Raw genomic sequence first — 25,821 nt, forward strand, 5'->3', positions numbered from 1 at the left:
GCCCGATTATCATTAAAGGTTTAAATGCAATTCTTTGACAAACTGCTCCATGTATTTCTTTAAAATGAGGTACATGTTGATTGATTATTGGGATTGGGATACATATATAATTATATTGATCATTATTATTATATATAGATTGGATTATACCCTTAGGGTATACCCTGACACTAATTTTACTGTACTTGTCAAATAACTAGTAACAAATAGAATTAATTTATAGTGATAATTTTATTTTTTAAATCACTTATTAGTGACAGTATTACGATGCTAGGTAATATAAAACATATCAAAAAAGGAAATTGATAGTAAATGTCGAACACCAACCATCAACCTCTAAGACATACAAATTTAGGACCACATCTGTGTTATAAAAACCTTTTAGAATTAATTTTATATCATTCATAGATAGAGAATGGGCCTATCGAACTAAAAAAAAATAAAAATATTTATAAGAAACTCGCTTCGTATACAATTTTTTTTTAATCTTTTTTTATATGACAACACACGCCAGTTGTCATAGAATTCTTGTTCTGGTTTTTGTCTCTGTGTTTTCCGTATCAATTTGTATGTCAATTATCAATTAACCCCTGTTTAATGATGGCTTGTTGATTATTAAAAAGCTGTGGTTAGTACTGATGCTATCGATGTGCACTGCGGAGCTTGTTTAAAACATGGCTACGGGTGGCGAAGATCTGTGGCGCGAGTGCGCATCTTGGTTGACGAGATGTGGCTTGCTGCATCCCGACCATAAGGCAAACTGGGAAAAGAGCACTATCCATGATTTGGCATACACCCTACGAGATGGAGTGTTGCTGTGCAATTTGCTGAATGTACTTCATCCCGGCTGTATTGACATGAAGGATGTGAACCAACGACCTCAGATGGCACAGGTAATTGGGGCCCCGTTGGCGCGACCTTCGCCGTAATTACCGTAAAACCATTATTTTGGAAGCTATTGTCATAAATGTTCGTTTTGCCATACAAATTCATAGTACAGTCTTTGTCATTCACGTACCACATACCTATGTAATGTTTATGTAGGCCAAGTTAACATCTTTTTGTTAATCTAAAAATGCATTCCTTGGATATTCTAGGAAACATAATAATATTTTGTCATTGCTTTTATATAGCTTTTCATTATATCTAATAATAATCTATAAGTGTATTTTAGTAGACCAAGGGGCTAATGTCACTGGTTGTTAATTATGCATACAGTGATGAATGGCATTGTGCCTTCATTGATATCTCTGTGTTGAATACTTCAATAGTACTTATAAATATGTTCCTGTCTTATCTGCTACATAAAATTATTATGAATGGGAATAGTGTGATTTCAAATAGTGACTTTCTATATGCTCTCTTGTATATGTTTTAAAAAACTCTGCATGTTTGACTGTAAAGTGTTCATCTATTATAATAGAAAATAGAATTGAGTGTGACAAACTTAATATTTCTGATTTTTAGCTGTTTGATCTTTTTCCTTAACATTCTATCTAATACTGTGCCTGTTTGTAAATAAAAAAAAATTGTAAAGTAAATAAAATCATATAAGAAATAAAAAAAAAATCACTTTATTTTGCTACTGTTACACTGTTATCTTAGTGGAACTTAATAAAAAAAAAAATAACCAAGTTTTGTTGAAATTATCACAGAATTCTTTAAATGAAATTTATAAAAATCAAAACATTCAATCATTTTTTATTTGTGCTAGTATTGGATACCTCTATATTGTCTATAATTTGATCATGTTGTTTTTATTTAAAATTAAATTCTATTAAAAGAGACTATGCTTTTTTGTTCAATTATTCATAAGGATTCATGGCAAATTATTCCTGAATAATAAGAGAATAATTACTATTATTGGATTTACAGTGTGAAAAAATTCCAAATAAATAAGTATATTGTTATGATTTTTTTATGAATTATAAGATAAGCATTTGAAAGAATGTAGTAGGTACTGACTAAAGTGACAATGCATATATATGTATGCATACATAATAACATATATATTGTTTCATGAATGGCATAGTAGTACAACAATTAAATCATTTATACTAAAAAAATAGGGAAAATAGAGATAGAAAAAGTTTAAATTAACATTAATATGTGAATTTTTGTATCCCATATTGTTTTTTTAGTCTGTTTGTTAAATTGTAAAGATAAAGTGACTTGCCCATGTCATTATCTGTCTCATCCTGCTTTAAAACACTGCATTGTTTATCTATGTATTGTATTGTAAAATTGGAACATTGATATCATTTCTCATGCTTTTTTTGGTCTTTACTTTTTATCTCTCTTTAATGATAATGAACAATTTGCGCATCTCTGAATAATTTTCTCATATTTTATTTTATGATTCTTTTTATAGAAATGTATTTTTATACTTAATTTGTAATACAAAATAATTTCCTGTATATATTTACCATTTATTATTATCACCTATAAAATTTTGTCTGTTTTAGAAAATATGTAAATCTTTTACCAACACAAATATTTATTACAGTTAAAATAAACAAAAATAAAAAAAACTGATTCAATACATTGTGCTGGTAATAAGAGATGCCTCAGCTGTTGCTAAATATGCACACATCCAGCGAGATGCACTATTATATATAAGATATTCAAGATTAGAATGTCATCCTGTCTTGAATGCTAAAGTGGTTATAAAATAAGTATTTTGGTGAATATATAGGGTAAAACCGAGATTGTTATTATCTTGGAAAGCATGGATCGGAAAACAGCAAAGAAAGTTTGAACTTTTACATACTAACACGGCAAGCCTAGCTGTTAAGTTAGTGTGGAAGACAAAAAAAATTTTTCTCAAGAAATTATGTCCTAATATGTTTTTATAACATGAGTAAATAAAATCAATAGTCATTTTACACATCATTAAGAACTTTTTATTGTGCTTTTTGTGCAGTTCCTGTGCATGCGTAATATCAAAGTGTTCCTGCGAACATGTCACGAGGTGTTTGAGCTGCGCGAGACTGATCTCTTTGATCCGTCCATGCTGTTTGACCTCTCCAACTTCCACCGTGTGCTGTGCACTCTGGCCAAACTCAGCCAGTGTCATAAGGCACTAAGCAGAAATATCAAGTAAGATGTAGTTTTAGTCAGTTTTATTAATCTCTTTACATTGTAGTGCTCTCGTGAGATGGTCAACACATTTTTCTGTGTCTTCAATTATAACAAATTACTATTAGACTGTTCTGTAATCTTGTTACTTAAAAAAAATATACAAGAATTTTTAATTTTACATATATTTTTCGTGAATACTGTAATGTCGTCATAGTCGTAGAATACTGACGGATCTGACGAATATTAAATATAAAGATCCGTCAGTATTCTACGACTATGACGATGTGATACTTGTAAAAATTAAGAATTGTAGATTTTTTTTTTGTATAATATCTATAACATTTTCCATCCCATAGTTACATTTATGTTTTGCCAAAGGTTGTCTGGGACAGAATGCCATAAAGCATTTTTAAACCCGCCTTTTGTACTAAATATTTTTTGTAATGTAGTCAATAAAGAATAAATAAATGAAATAAAAAAAAAATTAAATCTGTCCACTATCGTCGAATATATCCCGTAATTTATACATACAAACAAATCAAACATATATAATGCTTTTTATAATGGGTGACGATGGAATGGTAATCCCGCCTGCGGTATCAGTATACGCTGGCTGGACACCAGTGAGGGATGATTGGTGAGGATGAAAAGGCAGGTCGATAAATTAGTCTCGATAGTATCCAGAGGGAACCGCGTGGAGGTCGACCTGATAGGGTATATTGATAGCAATGGAGACTAACTTCCCCACTACCAATAATTTCTTCCCCCCCTTACATACGCTTTAAACCTATTGCTTTTTTTAAAGTTGGTTTAAAATATGTTTCCGTATTCTATTTGTTAGACTTTTTATTATGCTAGGCTCGCAACTTCGCCTACGTCACCAAGCAATTCGTATGTAAATTCCGTATGTTTATACGCTAAAAGTTATTTCACTAGTTTTGGTTATATTGAGTGGTCGTTTCTGTTGCTACGTTGGCTAGTTAGGCAATTTAATAAATTTGTTGTTTACTTTTCGAATTCAAAACCAATATTTAGTATCGCCACCTTAACGATGTCGCACGCACAGCCCGAAGTTTCGCGATCACCTCTGTTTGGTTACGTGTCATTAACCTAACCTTAGTGACGCCGGTATGACCCTAGCGCTACCCGGATTTTCGTTTGCATTACAAAACAATTTCTCTGTCATTATAAAGCTATTTCCCTTTCCTTTCGAATTTCATTTCTAATAAATACACATAATGTTAACAGAGATATAAAAGAGTAACTGTTGAGTTTCTTGCGAGCTCTTCTCAACAGATAACAACCTTCCGAACCCTGCAGTAGATTTAAAAAAAAATGACGATTTAAAAGTGCTTGTAAATAAGTCTAATTGAATAAAGATGATTTGAATTTAAAATTTGTAATTATGATTGTAAGCTCGTATTTTTGCAAGTTTTGAAAATTAAAAAGATTCTCAATAAGTTCGTTTTTTTTTTGTCTACGAGTGATACCTAAGTGATATTCCTCCAATTCTGTATCGATTTTGATGATTCTTTTTTTATTATAACTGTCCTCTTCCGTGTCGATGCCATTCTAAAATCTCAAAGTCATTTTAAATTGACGCAGTTTTATATAAAGTTAACCCTCTTTCATCCCATTAGAGAATGAACTGAATGGAAAGAATCTATAAAGTATGTATTTATACCTTGCATAGTTTTAAGCCGTCACACAGGTCTTATCTCTTGAATATGAGTATATATATATATATTATAAGTATGTATGTTTATAGATGTCGGAATCAATACCTCAAACAGTATTAAGCTAGACATTTTAATTATATTGACATTTTTCTAATTTATAAACTTATTGTACTAGTTGTTACACTTAATTGACATATTAATTATTAAGTACTATTTTTCTTTAATCTAATTCTAAATAGAAGATATATGTGTACGTGACATAATGTACCATAAACCAGACTTTTAATACGTAATGACAATTAAAATGGCATAATTGAATTTAAATTTTGTTTTTCGATTTTGTTATAAAATGTAAATATTTGTATGCCTACATTGTTTAAGACAATTAAACAGGTGCCAAAATAGTACCACGTGGCTTTTGTAATAATTTTAAACTGTTTAATGCAAATAAACTAATTTAATTTAATTTAATTTCAATGTGTGATGCGGTATCTGTGTAGGTAACTGACGGATGTTTATTTTTATGCAAAATCACGACGCTGTATTATATATGCATTAATAGTATTCCAAGTTACTGGCCGCGTACGTAACTTGCTACTGGCAGCTTATAAGCATAGCGGTTTTATTCTGCTCATCGGACTTTGCAATATTTTAGTTTAAAAACTAAAACCAGGCTACTGAAATACCACGCTTTATTCTTTATTGTTCTCAAAAAGTAATTGTTTAAAAAAACAACATAATAATGCACAAGGGCGAGCTTATCTCTAAAGGAGATTTCTTCCAGCAAACTCAATATGAAATAAACTGATAGTTTACTACTTTGTAAACAAAACGAGAGAACTTTTTAGTAGGGCAGAAGCCTTAAGTGACTTCGAAAAAGCAAGTCTAATTTTCATAGGATCTTTAATTTTGAGGTAGGGCATTAGGCCTTTTAAGGTAGGACATTGCCCCTTAATACCCCCACCCCCCTCCCCATCCCCCCAGCTACGGCCTTCATACCGATGTCTTCTGCACGTTTTTCAATTGAATTGTATATTGCTGACTTTGGTTTTATGTAACTGCATTATATTATTTAATTTGATACTGCTTGTATTGCATAAGCGTACCTAGCTGTAAAAATCGTGGAACTGATCGCGATCTTATTGATGTTTCTATTTTACCGTCACGATGTAATAAAGAATAAAAGGCAAAGAATAAAATAGAGGGCAAAGGATAGCTGCTATAAGGATAACACTTATATTTCCGTGAACGTTTACGACATTGTCGCGGGAAATAAACAGTTTTTATTTTTATTATGGAAACGGGAATGGTAAACAAGCTAACGGCCCATGAAAAATGGTAATAATCGCCTCTAGAATAGGGGTGGGATTACCTAACCTTAATATAATTAAAATATATAGATATTGCTATATATTAATATAACAATGTCTATAATTTAAATAACTATATATATTGGCCCTATAATGGATATATTAATTATCCATTACCCAATGTATAATGTTTAAATATTGTAAAAAATTCTTGTTGAATTCGATATGATAGGCTATCTGACCTGCTTCATCTTCAGCTATCATCCTTCACTGGTGCCCCGCCGGTGTATACCGATAGCGCGGGTGGGGTTGCCATTCCATTATCACCTATAAAAAAAACCAGTGAAGGATGACAAGTGAGGATGAAAAAGACAGGTCAGTTAGTCCATTGTGATGAATACACCTGGAATTCAGCACAATGGTTTTAGGGGGATCACAAGGAGGTCAATCTGACAGGGTATATTGCTAGCAATGGGATTGGTAGTCTGCGTTACTAACAATCCCTTCCCCCAAGACTAGAGTGTTACGCCTTTGTATCTTGTAATTTCACTCTCATATCCGATCCTTCAAATCTAAACAATCATGCAAATATAGCTGCTAGCACGGTGAAAATATCAACCGGCCCCAAGTAGATGACTTAAGTACAGTTTCTGTCTGCTGTTTCTCCAAAAACTCCCTCTAATCAGCGCACATTTGAAATGTGACAAATCAAACTGTGTTCCAATCCAGTTGCTGTAATTATTAAATGATAAAACTGTATTGTTTCAAAATACATTTTAAAACAGATTTATTCAAATAGATAGCCAATGACACGCTTTCGGTGCGCACCGGTTTGCGACTCCGTCGACCGTGAGATTTTGTTTCAAAATCACTTTTTAAAAATCCGCTCATTCTTATTCCTGTCACTTTGTGTAATATGAAACTGTAAATATACGAGTACAATGAAGTACCACTCAGCATCACTCTGGTATCAATATATTAAACATATTTTAATGTAACTTGTAGCAATTTGCAGTGATGATTCACTAAGAATCATTTAATATTTTTTTACAAATTAAGTCTATATCGATATTACATAAATATATTTAAATTTTTCTTCGATCAAAAGTAATAATTGAAATTGGTCGAAATAATATTTATTTTTTTGATGGATGAAAATGGTATGGTAGCCCCGCCTGCACTAACGGGATACGCTGGCGGAGCACCAGTGAAAGATAGATGAGAATGAAAACAGGCCAGTTAGCCCATCATGATGAATTCATCAGGAATTAACCATGATAGTTTCTAGGGGGAACCGCGACGAGGTCGACCTGGTTGAGTATATTGCTAGTAATGGGATTCTCAGTCTCCATTACTAACAATCCCTTTCCCCGCGGTCGAAATAATTACAATAATATACATAATATATTAATAATATACAATTGGTGAATAGTAAGAAAGTTGGTATGTCTTTTATCAAATTTAAATAAAAAACTAACACCTCGATGTCTTGACAATAAGAAGAGTTGCCAAAATTATTTACTAAGTAGGCCAGGTATATAGACAATATTTATATAAAAAAAATATACGCATTTAACTACAATTGAGCTTGATATATACATATATATGTGTATATATATATATATATATATATGTGTATATATATATATATATATATATATGTGTGTGTATATATATATATATATATATATATATATATATATATATATATATATATATATACTTTATTTATTTATTGATGTACTTTAATTAATATAATAGCTAATACAAATTCCTTATTTACAGGCCGTTTTCAGCACACAGAACTCAATCAGAAGAGGATATCTACAAGGATTTGCAGTCTGTGTAAGTACATTACAATTATAATAACATATACACGTCACAGTAGCTACGTATTTATTGTTAAAATAACATATAGTATTAGAACAAACGAGAAAATTATTCGACCATAGAATACCATTGATCTGTTCCACAAGTATTTCCCTGCTATAGCCTGTAGTATATAATAAAAAGAGTGATAAAACATTGTGTAGCCGTCCTGCTCTACATTTAGTCTGAACCTAACACCCAACTTGTAGTAGCGCTGGAGTGTCCCTCGAAGCGCCTGCATACAACATGAACGAAAGCCCGGAGCACCCGGCCCAGGCCGAGGTCCCCTGGGTGCAGTTCACGATACCGAGCGCGACCTGCGAGGACCGGGTCGAGGAGATATACGAGGACCTCTGCTATGTCAAGTTCACGTCGGCCATGCCTGAGGTGCTTTGATTTTATCGTGCCCTGGTACCTCGGCTGTGCTGCCCTTCACAAATTTTGCTCGAATGCATCCACAATACAATACGATTAGATACGATTTTACTACATGTATCCCGCGGATTTGCTCCCGAATTCAATATATACATTATCGTAGGTATCATAACGAAGTATAATATTGCTCGGGTTTAAGTGCAGAGAATTCTGTTTATTGGGTGACATCGTCTTGAAGTTTTATCATTTGCAATGCACAAACGTTGGGTAACAGATATGATAAGGTCGGTGTTGATATTTATTTCTTGGTAATTGTACCGATACCTGAAGTAATATGATCACGCAAATCTACTCAGAAATATCGGACAAATCGGTCGACGAGTACATGAAATAGTAACACGTGGAAAATACACAACGGAACAGGTTGTGTCAAAGTCCCAGCGTGAAATGTAGTTTCAACCGAGAAATAAAAAATGCTAAAGATTCATACAAATTCATAGCTTATTGTTTTTAGGGTTTCGTACCTCCGAACGAAAAAACGGAACCTTTATAAAAACACTTTGTTGTCCTTCCGTCCGTCTGTCTGCCTATCTGTCTGTCTGTCGAGACTCTTTTTCTTAGGTACGCGTGCAGGTATCAAATTAAAATTAATATCATATTGTATAATCAGGTCTATAATCACTTAATGCAGTTAAAAAAATCGAGCTTCTAAGTCGATGCAATCAAAAGATACGGCAGTTTATGTTCCACTTATATCGCATGTTTTGATATTCGCAAAGGGAATCAAAACCTATAGGATACTTCCCGTTGACTTAAAATTATGAAATTTAACAAGAAGCAATGTCATATAGCACAAGTAAAGGAAAAAATCCGAAAACTGTAAATTCGTAGTCGTCGTTTCACAAGAAAAAAATTGTTTAACCATCATGATTTTGTACGGAACCCTCGTTGCGCGAGTTAGACTTGCACTTGACGGGTTTTATTACGTTTAACTTCTTTAGCGAACGTATTTTATTAATTAGGTATATTAGTTTCGAAAAAGCTATTAATTTTGAATACGTATTGCTTAAATCAATACGTATTCAAAATTAAATACCAGTTTAAGTAGGTTTTATAAAATTTATTTATTAAACAAATGACTGGAATTAGATTGCAGTGATAGAAATAATTACAAGAATATCATTTAAATGATATTAGCGGTTTTAAAAAAGTATTTAAGACCTTGCTTTAAATAGCTTTCAATATAATCTGTTTCAATAGAACACGATAAAAAAGGTCACTGAAGTTTGTTGAAATTATTACAAAAACACTCTTTGAATAATTTTTTTTTATACAACTTAGAATGGCAAACAAGCTGACGGCCTACCTGATGGAAAGTGGTAACCGTCGCCTATAGACATGGGCAGTACCATGGACATAACAGAGTATACTGTTTCGCCCATGATACCCCCCATGCGTTGCCATTCCTGAGGACTCAGGTGTTATTCCTCTGTACCCAGTAAATTCACGCCATATCCCACCCTTCAAACCGAAACACAGCCATGCAAACACAACTGCTTCACGGTTGAAACACGAATGGGACAGAGGTACCCAAGCAATCGACTTTTGTACAAAGTCTCCTTCTGGTAAAATTATTAAAATTGAAAGATTCAATCGATTTACGATTTGTTCTACTATTGGATATCAGCAGATAGTCTTTTGGTTGCATCAATTATTCGTTTGTTTATATTTCCGTCAAGTTCTATTAAACCACACTACAAGATACATAGTTTAAATTTTTACATACTTATCTATTTATCAAACATGTCTCCCATTAAGGTAGGCAGAAACAATGGAATGCCAAATGTTTCGATTCAAACAGATCTCTTTGGCTTCCTCTATATTCATAATTTTTTTTTATACACGCTTGTTACGGATTATGGGTACTTTTAGTTTGGCCCTTTTTCAGCATGTCGCCTATTTGGTTGACATATATCAGTTTAGAGCGGTCCCTATCGTCATCTCTATTTTTTAATTTCTTTCAATTTTTTTTTTTGATAAAATTCTATCAAAGTTGGTGAATCACACTGTTTATAATAACTTATAAGTTTTGACATTCAAAATCGCCCATCCATATTGGAACCTTCGATATTTAAATACCTACAGTTTTTAAGTCAGACCGTACCTCACCTTGAAGAATGATAGCCGACATGTATAACGTTTATAAAGTAAAAATATTGTATAAATAACACACGAATTAACTAAGATTTTTAAGTTCAGAGTCCTGACGCGGTACTATCAGAAAAGTACATGGATATAAATCACCATGGTAGGATTTTCCGATATTCCCATGACATAAATAGATATATATCGGATTCCTAGCATGAAAAGGCGCGGGAAATGCCACTGGTTCTATAAAAAAAAAGAAACAATAAACAAATTTGGTCACCGCTGAAGCATGCCATTTGAAATCCCACAACAGTAACCAATCTAAAAGCAGTCTAACCTGCTTGCAATCATATTAGATATCAGATTTACTCTATAATCCTATATTTCAGCTATTGTTAAAGTGAGTTATGTAGATCCGCGAAACTATTTATACAATGAAACAATTTAATCACACAAGTGTTATACTTTTGGAATATTTCTAAAAAAATACATGATAGTTGATTTATAATCGTTCCATAAAAAAAAAAAAGATATTTGGTAAGCGTTCCGTTATCTTAAAAATTTAGGAACTCCTTTTTGATAGCTTAAAAATATACCTTTCAGAACATTAGGCATCCAATCCGGTACAACGAAATAAACATAAGCGTGCACACTTTCACACACCGACGGATGCTAATAGTTTTAATTAGTGAATCTGTGAAGGACAGCATTGCTCCGATGCGTACCATCGTTTGTTCGAGGTTTTGTTTGGCGAACAAATTGATTGAGCTGTATAGAATGCTTCGGCGATATGGGCATGGCGATATTATATGCTTACACACACTTTAGGTTTTTTTTTTTTGCAGCTTAGACATTTATTTTCTTAATACTATAGTTTTACATTGATTTTTTTGAGATTAATAATTTTTCTATTTAAATGACTAAGGGAACTCACTAAAAATTGTAGTGTCGTAACCTTTTGACAAATTTTCTGTATTTAATATATTTTGTAATTGCATTAATAATATTTTACTCGTAGTTGTCTATTTCTTTTTTAAATCGATGTAATAAAATAATACTGGCCGTTTATAAAATTTGTCAAAATTTATGATATTCCAATTTTTAGCAAGAACACAATGTGTACCTATACATATATCGTCATAGTCGTAGAATACTGACGGATCTTTATATGTAATATTCTTCAGATCCGTCAGTATTCTACGACTATGACGATATGTTTCCGTTTATTTATGACGTCGTCAACATATTTATTTATACTTCTTTGTATATACTGTAATTGTATTATATTGTAAATAATCTATTTGAATGAATAGCAATAATAAACTAGTGGTAATTGGGGGTTATAATAATTTTTGGACATATCGTCATAGTCGTAGAATACTGACGGATCTTTATATGTAATCTTCGTCAGATCCGTCGGTATTCTACGACTATGACGATATATAAAAATTATTACTTTTATTACTGTATATTGTTTTGAATTATACAAAAATTATAAATTATAATCTATTCGCTAGGTCCCTGGGATATTGTTTTTAATTCTTAGTAGATTATAAAATTACTTTTCGAAAATGAAGGGATAATGAATAGGATCGTGCGTGTGTCTTGATAAAATCGTTACCTTCATAAGTATACAATTGGTATAAATCAAGAATAAAAAAAATAATTCTGACGAATAACTGAAGATAACGAAGCGGCACTTATTAAGTGTATAGGTATAAGCTGCAATGTGTATTATAGTATATTTAGAATTAAATAATAGGTATGGGTGATATCGGTACTTGTTCGATATTTATATATTGGGTTTCTCTGGATATTAATGGTGAAAAAAAGGTCATCCCAATATGGGTTTTTCAATTCGATTTCATATATTGGATAACGAATATTTAATATATTCGTTATTGTGTCAATATAAAGATATTGCTATATATTACCTATCCCTATTTAAGAATTTACTATTTGATTTGAAACAATGCGACGCAACATATTTCTCTTAAGGTGCTCTTACAAGGGCAATTGCGTAATTCTGTACAGTAAAACAATTACGTTACCAGGAATGTGTATAAGAGTTGACTGTTTTTTGGATAATAAACTCTATTTATAAATTGTGATGTAATGATCACAACAAGTAGGTTTAGAAACATCGCCATACTAATACCGATATAAAATAAGTTGTTATTTGTACGCATTAAATTGTTAATCCCTTATTCATAAAGACTATGACCTCTTACAAACCTATTTTAACTATTACACTGTTTTGTCACTTTCATTCTATTTGAGAATTTAGCATAAAAGAAAGAGACAAAACACTTTAGTTTTCTTTCATCTTCTCAAAGGTTGACTGTAAGAGATCCCTTTATGGGATAAGTCCGCCATTTTATATTAAATCATTTATCAGTGTTCAATTTGAATTATGTACAATAAAGATTTTAAATGGCATGGTAACCCCGCCTGCGTTATCGGTATACGGTGGCAGGGTACCAGTGAAGGGTGACAGGTGAGAATGAAGGCAGGTCAGTCGGCCCATCGTGAAGAATTCAACAAGAATTAACCATTATGGTTTCCAGGGGGAACCGCGTGGAGGTCGACCTGATAAGGTATATTGCTAGCAATGGAGCTGTTAGAACCCATTACTAACAATCCCTTTCCTCCCAGGATAGAAGGTTTGATGTGTTTATGAATAAAGGGGTTATTACGTGCGTTACATTTTATGACAATTTGTATCGGCGATAATATAGAATATATGGCATATTAGAAGCAACATTGGCGAAATAATTGTCGCATTGTGATTGCTCATGTAAGCGTACTTTTAAGTAGACGCTAGCTTATAATTATTATGGCCGCGTACGCTGCATGCATGTACTCGAGCGTGCGTGTGCGCGTGCGTGCGTGTGCGCCGGTTCTCGCTCCACAAATTATGCTCTTTGTTTGAAAAAAAAAAGCTTCAGAACAATCTAAACAATGCTAGATCAATTTAATCAATATTGTATTATTTTATTTACACTGAATGCTGAGGGAGAGGTTTTTTTTTTAATTCTACTTCATCGATCTAAGTAGCGAATTAACAGTCCTTTATACTTAGTCGAAAATTATAACTGATTTGTTTCCGGGTGCGTCAGTTTAAAAAATAAACTTTTCGAATGTTTCTTAATAATTTTTTTTTTTTGCTATTTGTCTCCAAAACTCAGTTATATATATTATATAAGTTGAAAGGGTAAAACATTTAATATAAAATATATTTGCACAGAAATTGAGTATATTTTTGAAAACTATAACGGGCACTTTGTTAATATTTGTATATACGAAACGAATCTATAAATTTACGTTCTGATATGAAACGTGCTTTTTGCACTGTGCTAGGAAAAAATGTGTTTATTCTTCACTTCGTAGAATAGCTGCTGTCATGTTTAAAAAAGCGGTAATTTATTACACACACACACTATCAATCATATTTGCAACGTACAATTTCAATGTTTATTATTCTATCGGTGATCAAAAGATGCAAGTTTTGGTTTGAATATTAAAATATAATCAAATTGATATGAAATTATTAATTTAGCGATTAGATTCCTAACAGATATAGATTTCAGATCTTACATACGTAACTAATTATATTTTTATTTTAATATATATTGTTCCAGTGGTTTGAGTTTCACATAGAGTTCGGACTTTGGGCATCTTTAGTTTCGAAATTTGATATCTGTACTATTTCGTTTATGATTTTTTGGATAAATTGCAATCCTATGTAAAATGTTTAAAAAGTGGTTAGAGCGTTAATTCATTTACTATAGTGTATATTTGATACTAGTTTTTAATTAATGAAAACTAACATCTATTTACGTAGACACGTTGCATTGTGTAAATGAGGTTCTCAGTTTGTACTTGGTGGAGACAATTTAGGAATCGTGTTTTGGAAAAAGGCTTTTGAATTATAGATATTCCTCGAATATTGCTTGTCAGATTTTTCATAGCACATGATGCAGTTTGAGGTCTAAGGCATAATGTGGATGTGAGCCATTTAAAAATTATAATGAGAGTTAAGCAGTGTATATTAGGGTCTGTGCCTAAAAAAATAGTATTGAGGTGTTTTTATTAAAAAAAAAAAAGTGACGAGCGTGAACCGTAGCACGGCAATGCATGAGTGTGTGGGGGTTGCGCAGTGGCGCGGGCGGCACCGGCGCGGCCGAGGTGGGTGAGTACGCGAGCTACTGCGCGCGCATCCACGACGAGGAGATCTACCACGACCTGTGCGCCGTCAAGTCCGCCAGGGAACCGCCCGCCGCACACCACCCGCCCGCTTTCAACACAGTACGCTTATGGTTTCTTTTTTTTTTTTTTGCTATGATGCAAGAAACAACAGAGCATCTATGGTTAATTTTTATACAACTTAGGATTTATGGTAATACTAGCTTTTACCCATAACTTCATTCACGTGATCGGGATAATTAGTAGCCTATATCCTTCAGATGGATTCTATCTGCATCCCATATAGTACTTGTATACCGAACATGATGTTTAATAAAGTCGTTAAGGCATAAAGTAACAAAGAAACTCACTTTTTCATTTAAAACATCGATAACGATGTTCTATTGCCGTTAAAAATCCACTATCGCTACCTTTAATACAACAAGTAAAGGTCAAAGGTAGATATAATCGACTCTGTTCATATTTTATTGAACCATGTCTCTGGGAAACAAGTGTTCAACTTTCGCTGAATTTCGGATTATGTTTTAAATGTAGGTGCTGACTGACATTTTCAAAAGTTGTTATCCATTTAATGCATAGATTAGGAATAGAACTTGTTGACTTTCTCTTTCTACGAGTTATTAATTATTATAATTTTATTATAGAATGTCAAGGTTTATCTATAAAAAAAAAAAAATCCAATTAATAGACAAAATAAAGGGTGTCTTTTCGAGCCATATGCTGCAATATACCCCATAAGGCATCAAAAATCTCACAGTCCACTTTCATAATATTTATTTCAATTATCGTAGTTAATCTGTTGATAATATTTGCAAAAAAAAAAATACCGGAACAAATTACTATTAGCCGTCGTAGCCGAGTAAATAAGTAAGAGTTGGCTTTCCGCTGATTGTCTGAATTATTCATACAGAACGCTGTTGTTTCTCGCGTCAAATATTACCGGTAGTTAGAATCACTCGACACATTTTAGTTTACATGTGTTTATTAAGAGTTTTGTGTTAGAATGCTATGCTTTTTCTTTATTAACTTTTTGCTTTGCGTAAATTGAGGTTTTATCGGTGATACCGAGTGCAGTATTAGAAAGTGACGGTTCAATGTGCAAGGTGTTGAGAAAAGTAAATCAAGTTTTAACACGCTTGATATAAGACTCAAATTGCCGTTGTCGATGGAACCTCTGCAATGTGATTACCTTTAATTTTACACTTTCACCAAAAGCTCGTGTCTCTTCCAGCTCGCGACATCGTCGCACAGTCTAGAGAAACGGGACTATGTTATAAGGGAATTGGTGGATACGGAATGCAACTATGTGGACGTGTTGAGCAAAATTATAAAGCACTTCTTGAGACCGCTCACACCGTACTTGAAGCCGCAGGATCTACAATACATATTCTTCGGCATAAAGGTAAGATCCACTGTTACATCCTCGAGGATTTTTTTTTTATGGATGAATGGCAATGGATGACAATGAAATGGTAACCCCGCCTGTGCTAACAGTGTATACACTGGCGGGACACTAGTGAGGGATGATAGGTAAAATGAAAGGACAGTACAGTTAGCCCATCGTGATGATTTCCACCACTGACCCACCCACCAGGAATTCAGCACGATGGTTTTCAGGAGGGACCATGTGGAGGTCGAACTGACAGGGTATATTGCTAGTAATGGGACTGGCAGTCCGCATTACTAACAATCCCCCCCCCCCTTCTACAACCTCCGTATCGCCATGTGGTCCCGACGTAGAATAGGTACCGTAGGTGACTAAGGGAGAGTGAGGGATTAGCAGCAGCGTTCCTCTTAAAACATCTCCAAAGCCTAACTGCGCTTGCCAATCGGCCAGCCAAGTGTGACAACTACTGGAAAAACCCTCCAAGGGGGAAGCTTGTGTTCATCAGTGGACAGTTAAAGGCTGACATGATGGTGATCCTCGGGTATCAGTTGTGCTCTATTCCTGTGGGAATTTTGAAAATTTTATTATCTGCACTTTATAAAAGGAACTAGTATTCATATGTCATGTTCCTAAACTCGGCTAGGTAGTGTATATTAATCAATTAATTAAATTAATATATAGTTTATATATGCCCGCCTCTATCCGTATTCCGTGGTTAAATTAAATACAATTAACAAAATCTATGTTTTATGCGGTTTCATACAATGGTAAAATCAAATTATCTCATGATTATTTCAATGTATTTTGATAAAACGTACACCTGGTTTGTTATTAGACTAATACTAAATTGCGAAATATTTTGAAATCCATCCATCCATTTTCTCATACAGATGTAAATGTTGAATTGAATTTCACTAAGTATTTAACAATTCGCGTAAAACACATACCTGCTGACATACAGGATAGTCCTTCTATTACTTCCTTTAAGAAATGACTGAAATCTAACCTTTTTACTAATAATAATATATGATAATACTATGCACTTATACATATGTATATGTACATATATATTTATTTATTTATTTACAATTTGTGTATGTTTGTTTTATTTACATTATTTTTACCTGTACCTCTCCTGCACTAGATTACCCGCCAATTAATTATTTTCTCTCTAACTACACTGGGTTGGCTGCAAGAGATCTCTTTTAGAAATAAGCCCTCCCTTGCTAATAAGTTGTTAAACTAACCGCTGTATCTATTGTTCAAGTGCAATAAAGAATATATAAACCTATTTTAACTGTTACATTGTTTTGATCACATTCTTTCCAATTGGGAATTTAGCACAAGAGACGAGATAATTTAAAATAGCTTATTTTCTTATTATAAAAATAAGTTTATTAAATGTTTGACGTTTTTATGAATAAGAGCGTTGGATTATATTATAGTAAGTATAGATAGATGTACGACAAGGTGAGCGTGGGTGTGCACCCGGCAGGAGCTGCACGAGATCCACTCGGGGCTGCTGCGGCAGCTGAAGCTGGCGACGGAGGCGTGCGTGCCGGGCAGCGGGGCGCCGCGGCTGGCGGACGTGTTCCTGGCGTGGCGCGAGCGGCTGCTGCTGTACGGCGACTACTGCTCCAACCTCACGCAGGCGCAGGACACGCTCAAGGCGCTCGACGCCAGGGACTCCACCTTCAGCAAGCAGCTCGAGGTCGGACGCTTTTTTTATTAATTTTTTATACCACGAAAGTGGCGCATTGGTATACAGCCCGTCTGATGGTAAACGGTCATTGTACGCTATGGACGTCTGCGACACTAGGGAGGTGACGTGCGCGTTGCCGATCCTGTAGAAACTGTTACTTAATCACGATGGTTTTTAGGGCGAATTGCGAGGGGGTCGACCTAATGGGGTATATTGCTAACGTTGGTGCAACTACACTGCATCACTAGCAATCCCCTCTCCCCACTTGTTTTCCCTTAAAGACGATTTATTTATTTCGCCATAACGACTGACGCAGTAGATAATATAAAATTGGAAATTTTAAATAACTTCGGAACTGATGACCTTGAAATATCTGAACAGATCAGCTAAGAATCATCTCGATCATATCAGCTTTCAACCAAAAAACCGCGTCATAATCGGTCCATTCGTTTAGGAGCTACGATGCCACAGAGAGACACATAGACACGTCAAACTTATAGCACCCTTCTTTTTATATTGAGGTTACTGAATAATGATAAAAAGAAAAATAGATTTATTTATTAATATCATATTGATTTTTTTTAGTACGTTTGTTCCGTTGTGGAACAGGCTAAGGTCGGAGACCATGGTGCCTAGTCTTCAATATGATAGTTTGTCTGGAATAAGCATATCATATTGTTTTCAGAAATGTCAAAAGGAGCACAGCGACGGCCGGATACAGCTGCGCGACATACTGTCGGTGCCGATGCAAAGAGTGCTCAAGTACCACCTGCTGCTCGACAAGCTAGTACATGAAACGCAGCCGGTAAGTGGCATGTTATTTAATCAGGTTGTCACGTTTCATACAACTACATAACACATACTATATAGACAATGCGACTTTAAAAATCTTCCTTCTATTACATCGCTATAAGAAATTTAAAAGTAAAAATAATTTGTATAATTTTTTTTATACAATTCAGAATGGCAAATAAGTTGACGGTCCACCTGATGGAAAGTAGCAATCGTCGTCTATAGACACGAGCAGCGCCATTGACATGACAGAGCACACTGTGTTAATGTTGCTTTCGTGATAATAAGCCCTTTAATAAACTAGATTAATTAGTTGAAAGATTTTTAAAATTATGTTCCATTTGTTTGTAATTATGCAATAGAATTAGTCTTAGTTTAAAAATTTAAAAGACGAATAGAATTAGTCTTAGAATCTTATTTGAAAATTTAAAATTACTGTTTTATTTTTAAGTAACAATCTATTTTTTTTTGCCAGTTCTCAGCTGTAACCTGTACCTGTTGGTCAAATTTAGTTATCTACTTTTATGCTATACATATAGAGAAAAAATCTCAAATCATCATAGTCGTAGAATACTGATGGATCTGACAAAGATTACATATAAAGATCCGTCAGTATTCTACGACTATGACGAAATGTCATAGGTCTATCAATACACATCTTGTTTCATCTATTTTCATACATACATACATACACGTCAATCTAGAATTGTCTTGGAAATATTCATCACTCCTTTAAATCTTAAATTACTATGATTATGATAGTTGGAAATAATTTATTTATAAGAAGAGTTTAATAAGCTTAAAAATATTTGATTGGTGAGTTTTATTAACTTGATCTTGTTTTTATGTGTGTTTAAGAATCACGAGGAATTCCGCGGCCTGGAGCGCGCCAAGGAGGCGATGGTGGATGTAGCACAGTACATCAACGAGGTCAAGCGGGACAGCGAGGTGCTCGCTCTGCTCACCAAAGTACAGGTAGAATAAATAAAATATAAATTATACTTTATAGAATTCAAATTGTGGTTCAAATTATAATAATAAAAATAAACTCTTTATTGCGCACAGTAAAAATGTATACAAGAAATATTTATACAGAATGTGCATATACAAAAGGCGGCCTTATCGCTAAAAGCAATCTCTTACAGACAACCTGGCATATAGAATGGATAAGTACAGAGAGAAAGGTAGATGGCGCAAGTCAGACAAAGTAAATATATAAAAGGAATCAAACAAAATGCTAAATATTCTAAATATAAAAATAAGATTACAATACATAAACATACATATATAATATAAATAATAATACATAAATACTAAACAGATCAAGATGAATCACACATAGTACACAAATTATTTAATTTTTACTCACATCATTATAATGATTATATTGAGTCCCACAAAAAAAGCAACTCCAAATAAAGCAAAACTAGTTATTTCATTTTAAAACTAAACTGCTGAACCGATTTTGATGAAATTTTTATATATCTCCTTCTAGCTGTATGTATATCCTTTTGAGATATAAAAAGAATTTTCTAAATCCGTTTACAACTTAGAGAGTTATGAGATAACAAACACAAAAAAAAAATACGAACTAAATAAACTTACCTTCTTCTTTTAAAAGTTGGTTGAGAAAACTTAACTTTTATCTTTTTTTAACAGATTTATATTTAAATATGTAACAATTTCTGTAATCAATAATTAATTTTTAATAACATCAATCCAAAGAAAAAATTACAATATTAACTAGTGACTGAATAAATTTGATTAGTGCTGTTGTTGTGTATTTGAAAGAATTTAGTGAGAATTTTAACAGATTTTATCAGAGGGAGACTTTGTACAAAAGTCGATTGCTTGAAGACGAATGAGACAGAGGCACCCGCCTCTGTCTCATTCGTGTTTCAACCGTGAAGCAGTTGTGTTTGCATGGCTGTGTTTCGGTTTGAAGGGTGAGATATGGCGTGAATTTACTGGGTACAGAGGAATAACACCTGAGTCCTCAGGAATGGCAACGCATGGGGGGTATCATGGGCGAAAGAGTATACTCTGTTATGTCCATGGTACCCGCTCATGTTTATAGGCTACGGTTACCACTTTCCATCAGGTGGGCCGTCAGCTTGTTTGCCATTCTAAGTTGCATAAAAAAGAAGAAGAATTGTCCTCATTTATTAATATTAAATTGATTGTTTTTTGCTGAATAAATGAATTAACTCCCTAGTAGATAGATGCTTCAAACCTTATTAGTTCCATTGCTACCTTACATTTTATTCACGGAATTGTTACGTCGCTGATTGACCATTCTTTCGCATTGTTTATCGATTTTTGGTGATATGTGGTAACTTCAGTTATAAAAGTACTGTATATCATTCACCAGGAGAGCATAATCGATTGGGAGGGCGGAGCGCTGGGTGCGGGTGGCGCTGGCTTAGCGGCATACGGGCGGCTTCTACTCGACGGGGAGCTCAAGGTGAAAGCTCACGAGGACCAGAAGCTGCGCTCCAGATACGTGTTCGTCTTCGACAAGCTCATGCTTCTATGTAAACCAGTCAAGGTCAGTTTGTGCATGCATTATGCTTTATGATATAGATGGATTAATTATAATTTAATTAATAAGCAACGATAGAGATCTAAAATGATGATGAAGATGTATGTAGCCGAAGTCACTACGATATGACAGTGAATTTACAGGGTACAGAGGAATAACACCTGATTCCTCGGGAATGGCAACGCATGGGGGGTATCATGGGCGAAACAGTATACTCTGTTATGTCCATGGTATTGCTCATGTCTATAGGCGACGGTTACCACTTTCCATCAGGTGGGCCGTCAGCTTGTTTGCCATTCTAAGTTGCATAAAACAAAAATATATATAGGTCAGTAGCGGGAGCGATCCTCCCGCCTCCCCGTATGCGCACTGAGCGTGGGTGTGGATGTGTGTGGTGCGCAGGACAACCAGTACTCGTACCGCGTGGGCGTGCGGCTGGCCGAGTACCGCGTGGAGGAGGGCTGCGGCCGGCGCGGCGGCACGCGCGGCGAGGGCCGCTGGGCCGCGCACTTCTACCTCGTGCGCCGCACCAAGGACGCCACCTTCACGCTGTACGCGCGCTCCGACGACTGCAAGCGCAAGTGGGTCAAGGCCATCCGCGACGCCATGTGAGTACCGCCCGCACGCCGCGCAGCTATACCACCTCGTGCGTCGCAACAACTGTACTCTTATTTTGTAATAATCGAACAAAAAAGCACTAAGCACTAAGTTTTTACTTACACACTATTAGAACTTCACCGACACACCACCTCACGAACGCACCGACGATCTACAGCTATTCTTTTAATATTTAAATCCCATACATGATGACTTAACTGACGTAATCAGATGGCGAGGGTTTAGACCGGCCCCCTGCCACGACCAGGTAACCGTGTAGCGTGGGACTCCCCAATACAGCTATTCTTTTTTTTTTTTCTATTTGAAACTCTTAACATTAATCTTGTTAAAGTTCAAATACATTCAAATATTAATGCTTTTTCTTCAAATCATATACCTAGAAATGATAATAAAACTGTCATAATAGAAAACAGTCTAAAACACCAATTTTTTTTTACAGAGACAATTTAGAACCGTCAGGATGTCGAAGTACGAACCACAAGTTCGTCCTGCACACGTTCGAGAAGCCGGCCACGTGTCATCATTGCTCCAAGTTCCTCAAGGGTAGAATATTTCAGGTATATACGTACATGTATTAGTATTAGTACATATATCTATAGAGTTGGTATTTTGGTTGGTTGGTTGGTTTGTATTTGCGAGGTCACACACATCGCCGCGTGTTTTTTTTTTTATTTTTTAATGGGTGATAATGGTATGATGACCCTGTCTTCGCTATCAGGATACACCTGGCGGAGCACCAGTGAGGGATGATCTGTGAGGATGAAAAGGCAGGTCAGTTAGCCCATCATGACAAATTCCACTAGAATTAACTACGACGGTTTCCAGGGGGAACCACGTGGAGGTCGACCTGACAGGGTATATTGCTAATAATGGGGCTATTTAACCCATTACTAACAATCCCTTTTCCCCCTTGACCGCCGCGTGTCGATGCAGGGCTACTTGTGCACGGTGTGCAACGCGTGCGCGCACAAGGAATGCATCGCACTTTCGGGGCGCTGCGGCGGCGGCGCGCCGTGCGTGGGCGTGGCGCCGGCGCCGGCGGGCGGCGGCGGCGGCGGCGGCGGCGGCGGCGGCGGCGCGGGCGGCGGCGACCAGGCGCTGCACTACTACATGTGGTACGTGGGCGAGATGGGCCGCGAGACGGCCACGGCGCGCCTCGAGCGGCGGCTGGACGGCACCTTCCTGCTGCGCGTGCGGCCGCAGCCCGCGCACCACCCCCACCACCCACACCACCCGCACCACCCCGACAACGACACCCACTACGCGCTCTCGCTCAAGTAAGCATACACACCTACTATTATTATTGAGAAACGACGTCATTCTAACTTGTTGTTACCGTAAAATTGGCTTACTAATTTATATTTGTAAATCACCGTGTCTTGGTAATCTCTTATGGACTCCCGCGATACAAGTTCGCCTAGTGCGGGCTCCAATGTACTCGCTGTTGTAACACTTGTCACGTCTGTAATCAATTCTTTTTTTAAATTCACTGCTAATAGTGATAGATATTTTAGGATGTTCTTAGCAGCGATGTTTTCTCTCATCAGGGTAGGAACAGTATTTTCCAAAGGAAACATAAAACCCTATATAATTATTGCGTTGCAGCCTTCATTGGCCTCCTGGCGACTACTGTCGTTAAAAGCGTTCAGAACTTTAGCTTATAGAAATGTAGCAACGTCGCAATTACGTATCATTTCACAAAAATGATTTATCATTTTTCTGATTATTTAAAAAAAACTCTACAAGTAAACTAAAATTTTTATCATAGAATACATTGTATACTATAAAGCTACCACTAAAAACTTTGCGCCTACTTTGTATTTTGCTTCAGAACTTTTCAAATACATTTTTGCCATCAAACGGTTTTAAATAATAATTGAGACTGTCACTCAGTCCACGCATGTTTTGCAACACGTGTGTCGCCTTTAAACGAGGCATCTTCAGGCAAATTAATAAATCGCTGCTAACATTAAACTTCGAGCAGCCAATCCTCGTGTTTTTGTAGTCGAACGCATACTAATGGTAGCAGAATTAACCAAAATAATTCTAATTAACTAACAAGTAAAGTAATTTATGTATTCTTTTATGTATTGACGTTCCAACAGAACGGACAACACAGTGAAACACATGCGCGTGTGCCGCAAGCCCATCGACCAGGTGCCGCACTACTACCTCTCGGAGTCGCGATTCTTCCGAAGCATCGTCGAGCTCGTCTCCTACTACGAGAAGACGAGCCTCTCGGAGAATTTCATAGGGTATGCTTTTTGCTATATGTTTTATACTTAGATTATATAGATAGAGCATCGAGTCTCAAAAACGGATCAACTTTTTGTCAAAAAAAAAAAAAACTTTTTTTTTTGTCAGTGTTCTATATTCCTTCTCGTAAAATGTATCTTGACGTATTATTTAAAAAATAAAATGAGTTTTTACGCATTTAAAAGATGCAGAAATTATAAGATAAAATAAATATAGAAGTTATAAAGGAATCACTCAACCATTTATCACGCAAAATTGTATGAAAAAGTTGACCTGTTTTTCTCGAAGCATTTCTATGGAGAGTCTCTATATAATCTAAGGTTTTATATAACTCTGTTTCTTGTTTAACATGAAAGTTTTCCAAGTAAATTGAACTCTATATTGCGAACCATACACTCTTTTTTCGATTGTTTTGTATGTAATAATGCCTTTACACAGATAAGCCACAAAGATTGTCTGAAGTCGATGCACTACGATTTTAGTTTATTTTATATTTTTACTGTTTTTAACTATATTATAATTGTATTTATCTACTTATAAGACATAAATGTACCCACTTAGTTAACATAGTCCTTTATATATAAAAATAAAAAATTAAGAGGATTAACACAATAATTAAAAATGTAGATGTACCTATTTCTTTTTGGCTTCAGCGCGTGCCCTGTCAGTGCATAGTCGTCCTCTAAAACTCAGTTTTTTTATTTTGCATCCGGTATAGTAGTTATTGCAATAATCATTGTAAAAAAAAGAACTTTGATGTATTAAAGATTTTTTTTTTATATATAATTTTTATCTGCACCCTCGCCCGCGTGACTATGATCCTTTGACCGGATTTAAATGTAGTACATGGCCTTCTCTATCGCACATGCTATCTATAATATCTATATCTATTCTGTCTATCTATACGTATACCAATTTAAATGATGATTGATTGAATCGTTAGCCAAGAGCTGACAAGCAAACAAAGTCATATTCATGTGTATAATTTGTCATTAATCAGACTGAACTCAAACCTGCGCTGGCCATTCCGGCGTGTGGTAGCGACAGTGATTCACGACTTCCGTCCGCTGGAATCGTCGCAGCTGGCGCTGCGGCCCGGCGCCAAGGTGCTCGTGCTCAGCAAGGAGGGCGATGGCCGCGGCTGGTGGAAGGGCAGGACCCTCGACAAGGTACCAGTACACGTGCACTTGCTTATAAATATTATTTACTAGTTGTTTCCCACGTGAATCAGTATAAAATTTAATTCAATTTTTCGGCTGTTTAAGCGTGATGTTAAATAACACATACATACCAACATCTTCACAAATCTTCACATTTATAATTAATAGGAAAGTAAAATATTGCTTTGTGGTCCTTTGAACCGGACATGAACTACTGTTTTACGATTTATATATTATGTATACGATTTTTACGTAAGCTCATAATATTTTATCAAATAATTGACATATGGAAAAAAATATTCGATAAATCGCTTTGCGTGTTTTAGGGAGACAATCGCTCGGGCTATTTCCCGAAGGAATGCGTACGGGAGGAGCCCGAGTGCATCGGCGCGCTGGACTGATGTCAGCTGTGCCTCGCCGAGCGCGAGCTGCACTTCGCCACGCCGCCGCCGCTGCCGCAGGCGACGCGAGCGCCCCCGCACGACGACAATTCGCCCGGAGACCTCGTCTGAGGACTTCACACAGAAATAGGTCTAAGAGAACTGGGCCTAGAATATACCTACAACCAGGTATGTTTACACAAAGGAATAACGTACTAAATTGCGAATGCAATCGAAACAAATCAAATTTATTGCTCTTAAAACAAAAAAAAATTCGCTCGGTCCAATTCCATCTTCACGCGAAGGTATAGAGGCT

General features: G+C 35.4%; 1 protein-coding gene across 3 annotated transcripts; it reads left to right on the plus strand.

Moving 5' to 3' along the window:
- Window positions 1-491: 491 nt before the first annotated feature.
- Window positions 492-25,661, plus strand: LOC113522887 (protein vav). Of its 3 annotated transcripts, none has more exons than XM_052902832.1 (15): window positions 492-893; window positions 2,924-3,099; window positions 7,856-7,915; window positions 8,149-8,326; window positions 15,900-16,070; window positions 17,551-17,766; window positions 18,443-18,562; window positions 19,408-19,524; window positions 20,921-21,097; window positions 21,494-21,699; window positions 22,149-22,266; window positions 22,643-22,986; window positions 23,815-23,964; window positions 24,966-25,134; window positions 25,452-25,661. In XM_052902832.1, exons 1-15 carry the CDS (start codon window positions 675-677, stop codon window positions 25,524-25,526), a joined length of 2,496 nt encoding a protein of 831 aa, XP_052758792.1. In that variant the 5' UTR covers window positions 492-674; the 3' UTR covers window positions 25,527-25,661. The 3 variants fall into 3 exon arrangements, with proteins under 3 accessions (XP_052758792.1, XP_052758793.1, XP_052758794.1); XM_052902833.1 differs by having other exon boundaries at window positions 8,152-8,326; XM_052902834.1 differs by lacking the exon at window positions 8,149-8,326 and adding an exon at window positions 14,623-14,770 and having other exon boundaries at window positions 493-893.
- Window positions 25,662-25,821: the final 160 nt, after the last annotated feature.

This window comes from Galleria mellonella, unplaced genomic scaffold, assembly GCF_026898425.1.
Source record: "Galleria mellonella isolate WM207_F2 unplaced genomic scaffold, CSIRO_AGI_GalMel_v1 utg962, whole genome shotgun sequence".
Lineage (NCBI taxonomy): Eukaryota > Metazoa > Arthropoda > Insecta > Lepidoptera > Pyralidae > Galleria > Galleria mellonella.

Excerpts from the sequence above, each read along its gene's own strand:
- LOC113522887 (XM_052902832.1), top strand. The coding sequence starts at position 675 with ATGGCTACGGGTGGCGAAGATCTGTGGCGCGAGTGCGCATCTTGGTTG. Across the intron at positions 19,525-20,920 it reads CTCTGCTCACCAAAGTACAG|GAGAGCATAATCGATTGGGA; the intron begins GTAGAATAAATA and ends ATCATTCACCAG. Across the intron at positions 22,267-22,642 it reads TCAAGGGTAGAATATTTCAG|GGCTACTTGTGCACGGTGTG; the intron begins GTATATACGTAC and ends GTGTCGATGCAG.